This window comes from Leguminivora glycinivorella, chromosome 1 (assembly GCF_023078275.1).
Source record: "Leguminivora glycinivorella isolate SPB_JAAS2020 chromosome 1, LegGlyc_1.1, whole genome shotgun sequence".
NCBI classification, from domain to species: Eukaryota; Metazoa; Arthropoda; class Insecta; order Lepidoptera; family Tortricidae; genus Leguminivora; species Leguminivora glycinivorella.
Window position 1 is genome coordinate 34105314 of NC_062971.1, and position 4409 is coordinate 34109722.

General features: G+C 39.6%; 1 protein-coding gene across 1 annotated transcript; it reads right to left on the bottom strand.

Annotated features, from left to right (window-relative positions):
• Positions 1–3495: 3495 nt before the first annotated feature.
• LOC125231654 (histidine-rich glycoprotein-like) lies at positions 3496–4409 on the bottom strand. Its single transcript, XM_048137148.1, has one exon. It carries the CDS (start codon positions 4371–4373, stop codon positions 3642–3644), a length of 732 nt encoding a protein of 243 aa, XP_047993105.1. The 5' UTR covers positions 4374–4409; the 3' UTR covers positions 3496–3641.

Consider the following 4409-nt stretch of genomic DNA (forward strand, 5'->3'; position numbering starts at 1 on the left):
TGATTATCACAAGTAATTAACTAGACATAAGACTGTTTTTGCAATGCAAGGGCAGAGAGACGGGCGCTAAGGCGCTCTATTTTGAACCCCCGACGCAAAAACGACGGGGTGTTATAAGTTTGACGTGTCTGTCTGTCTGTGTGTGTGTGTGTCTGTCTTTGGCATCGTAGCTCCCGAACGGTTCAACCGATTTAGATTTAGCTTTTGTTTTGTTTGAAAGCTGCGTTAGTCGGGAGTGTTCTTAGCCATATTTCATAAAAATGTATCCACTACTTTGGGGTTTTTTTTTTTCAAAATTTTAATTTTATGGTTAGGTTATAATGTTTTTTTTAATACCACGTCGGTGGCAAACAGGTATACGGACCGCCTGATGGAAAATGGTCACCGTAGCCTATGGACGCCTGCAACTCAAGGGGTATCACATGCGCGTTGCCGACCCATTAGAAACTTGTAATTAAACAACTCTACATAAAAACTAATAAATATATTATATTTGTTTGCAATAAACATATTATATTCTAATTATTTAAATAAAGTTTGAAACAAAATTATTAGAAATTATAAATTGAAATAGATATCATACGCGAAAGAAATAACTACAAGGTCCACTAGTTTTTTTCTTTTGTGTATGATATAAAACATATTTATTCAACTTTACAAATTCATATACACCGTGTTTCACTTAACACTAAAAACCTGAAAACCGTTTGTTCAGAATCGAGAGTAGAATCGATTGAGCTATATCTTGATGGGGGTAATATTTTTATTTAAATTAGTATTATTAGTTATTTTTTATGTGCCTATTCTATTGTATTCGTAATACAACATTGTGTATATCGCATTGCTAGAGGTTGTTTACCTTTTTCAGTATTTAGGGGTAATAATACTGGCTGGTTACTTGAACGATTATTTTTTCCGCTACGAGTTTGACGTTGTTTGTCAGTTTAATCTTAATGTTTATCATAAGTCATAACAAATTGAACTCGTACCTAATTACAACCTTGTCATTTTAAATATTGGGTTTAAATTTGCTTACTGCAATTACTTGTCCAATTTGAAGTTTACTATGACAAAGCTTTAAAGTGTTTTACAGTGACATCTTAGCTGTCTATTGGTAAACCTTATGTCGTTGCAGTAACGTACACAAATAAATAGTTTTATGGTTTATGATGGTAGTTAGCAATTATTTTATTGAGTGTAGAGCTAAAAGTCAAGTAGAGCTGTACAGAAAATTAAAAATTCAATTTAAAAAAAAGTAACCATCAGATTAAAAGATGAATACTCTAGATGAGTTTAAAAAAATAAAAATCAGTTGGGGTGTCTGAGGTTTTGAGTGATACCGGAAACACGTTGTACAATATACACAGAATTTAATTACAGAACTTTGAATTTGAAAAGCAAACCCTTTGTGCCTTACCAATAGTTGGCGTGATTCCTACACTAGGATATCTATTTAAATTTTTTTTTTTGTGACTACTTGAAAAAAGAACAAATCAAACATATTCAGAAAAATAATTTGCAAAATTATTATTATAGCTTACTTATTTACATTACAGTTGATAGAACCTACGAGTACCTACGGTCGCCGCGGGTCGCCTCTCGGACCAGACATTATGTACAGCGTCATTATTCATTCTGTCCGATTCCCATTTCAGGTGTACTTACTCAGTACCTGGTGACATGTAACGGGCGCAGGTATTTAGTCTAGTTTCATCCACATAGTGACTATATATTAGTTCATATCTAACACAACGTAACAGGGCGTTTTACCTAAATAGATTGAAGCAATAAAAGGTAAATACTTGGGTACCTACATTATCATAGACATCTAGGTATTCTAGGTCGATATACGTACCTACTTAAGCATAATGGATTTTTCCTTCTTGTTTCTGCAAAAACACATAAATAACCATCTATTTTTTCATTTAGATCTTTAACATTAACAAAAGCAAGTTTTGCAGTCCAGTAATTAATGTCAAAACTAAACGGATTTCAGTAATATTGTTTTAAATCAATAGGTATTGTATTTGTGTTGTTTGAAAAGCTTTGTATGTCGTTCTTATTATAGTGCCAAAATAGATCCAACTTATTCTAATCTCCAATCAAAATTGTATTTACTTACTTTAATCCTATTCAGTTCAATATACTTATGTAAGTAAACCAATTTTATTTTAATATCAAAATCACTTAGAAGCTCAAACAAAAAGCTCTGCAATATACATACCTATATCTATTTTATCTACAACAGGCAAGCCTAAAAAGCCTCCGAACAGAGAGAATAATAGGGAGAGATACTCAACTGAAAACAAAGAACACAATGGCATTCCTACTTGGTATAATTACCTGGCCATGTTAGCTAATTAAATAGAAAAGAAATAATTGATGTGGCCGGGCCTACGAATAGTCCCTCGCAGGTCTCCGGCCGAATTTTAATTGAGGTAAAAGGTCACGCCGTTTGTCCCACTGATGACACCTTACGTTTACATCATTTACATACCTATTATTTCGCGGAACATTATTCACCGAGCATTATTAAACCACGGGTACGGGACTACGGGCACTGTTATTTCACTTTAACCAAAAATAATATTTTAAATGTGTTTCGCCGATTAAAAGACACCAGTTTGTAATTTACGCGATCCACGAATTGACATTCTATGTATTTTTATTATACTCTGTTTAACAACAATCTGGGGTTATTATAAGTTAGAGTTAACAGTGACAAAACTTTTCATTTCATTACGTGGTAGTTGCTTACGTGAGATAGGTAATTTCAGCGAATCATGTCAATTTGTAGGTAACTAAAGAAACGATTTATGCAAATAGGTATTGAGTGTAAAGTGAAATGAGACATACTCGTATTGTATTTACAGGAGAGCTCCCCAACCTCCCCACGGCCCGACTTGGCAACAACATCGCGCCGGATTAGCCTTCATTAGCCGCCGAATTCTCCCCGACACTCCCGCCCGTCACAATCTGCTCAAAACAATGCAGCAGTATCTACTTATAATACTTTTAAACGCGTATATTTTCTCAAACTTTTCCTCACATTTCACCTTTTTTATTTCTCACGAATTCGATATGTCTGTAGAGTCAGACTTTTTAACAATTTCTCCTTTTCAAATAAAACTTTATCTACATGATCGCTGCAGCGAACAGACGGCAGTGCCTGCGACACGAGCAAGATTTATCTACACTTTTCTCAGTCGGATGGCTGAGAAGAAAATCCGTTATCAATTGCATTCGGGCTGCAAGTGTTTTCTATAGGAAACGGTTCATTGCAACCACGACTAATTCGTTGGCCACGAAAATGTAGGCCAATCTCGGGCACCGCTCTAGTTTCTCAACGAGAGTTTATCTCGCCAGCAGCGGCCTTTGCCAACCTCCACCGCCAACTGCGTTATGTAACCTTTGTTGTTGAAATTAAACGTGAAATTGATACTTTTCACTACCAATCAAGCCTCCGCGTATTTCGAGCGGGTCAATGGGCGAAGGTCATCATAATGAAGGTGTTCGTTTAACGTATAATTTCTTTAATAAAATCACCTAAACTGTACAAACAAAAACTCAACAACGTAAACCTAAACAAGTAAGGCTTAACTAATTGGCATCCATAGAAATATAAGCAGTCTTTTGATTGTTTAGTGTCCCTTCTTGAATCCCCAGTGCTTGTGGTCCTCGTGGCCACCCTTCTTGCCGTGATCATGGTGATGATGATGGTGCTCGTGGTGGCCGCCCTCGTCATGGTGTCCCTTATGGTCGTGATGATGTCCGCCCTTCTCATGGTGGCCCTTCTTGCCGTGGTGGTGCTCGTGGTGGCCGCCGTGCTTGTGGCCCTTGTGGTGGTGGCCGCCCTTCTTGTGGCCGTGCTCCTCGTGGTGTCCGCCGTGATGCTCGTGGTGGCCCTTCTCGCCGTGATGGTCATGGAAGTGCTTCTCTTTCTTGAACTCGTCATGCTTGTGGACACCGTGGTGGCCCTTGGTGGAGTGTCCCTTATGGTAATGTCCTTCCTCGTGATGACCGTGGCCCTTGTGGCCCTTCTCGCCGTGGTGATGCTCGTGATGGTGACCGTCGTCGTGGTGGTGGTGCTTCTTGTGTCCGCCGTGCTCATCGTGGTGGCCCTTGTGCCCCTCGTGGTGGTGGTGACCCTTCTTGCCATGCTCGTGATGATGGTGACCCTTGTAGCCCTTGTGGCCCTTTTCACCGTGGTCGTGATGGTGATGCGCGTGGTGCTCGTGGCCGCCGCCCTTCTCGTGTTTATGATGGGTGGCGGCCGCCTCCAGGTCGGCGTCACGCTTGTCGCGGCTCAGCTCGCGGCCGCTGACGAGCGCCAGCGCCGCCGCCGCCACACAACACACCAGTAAGGCCCTCATACTGCACTGAACACAGGAACACTGTTGACTGATACA

Excerpts from the sequence above, each read along its gene's own strand:
- LOC125231654 (XM_048137148.1), bottom strand. The coding sequence starts at position 4,373 with ATGAGGGCCTTACTGGTGTGTTGTGTGGCGGCGGCGGCGCTGGCGCTC.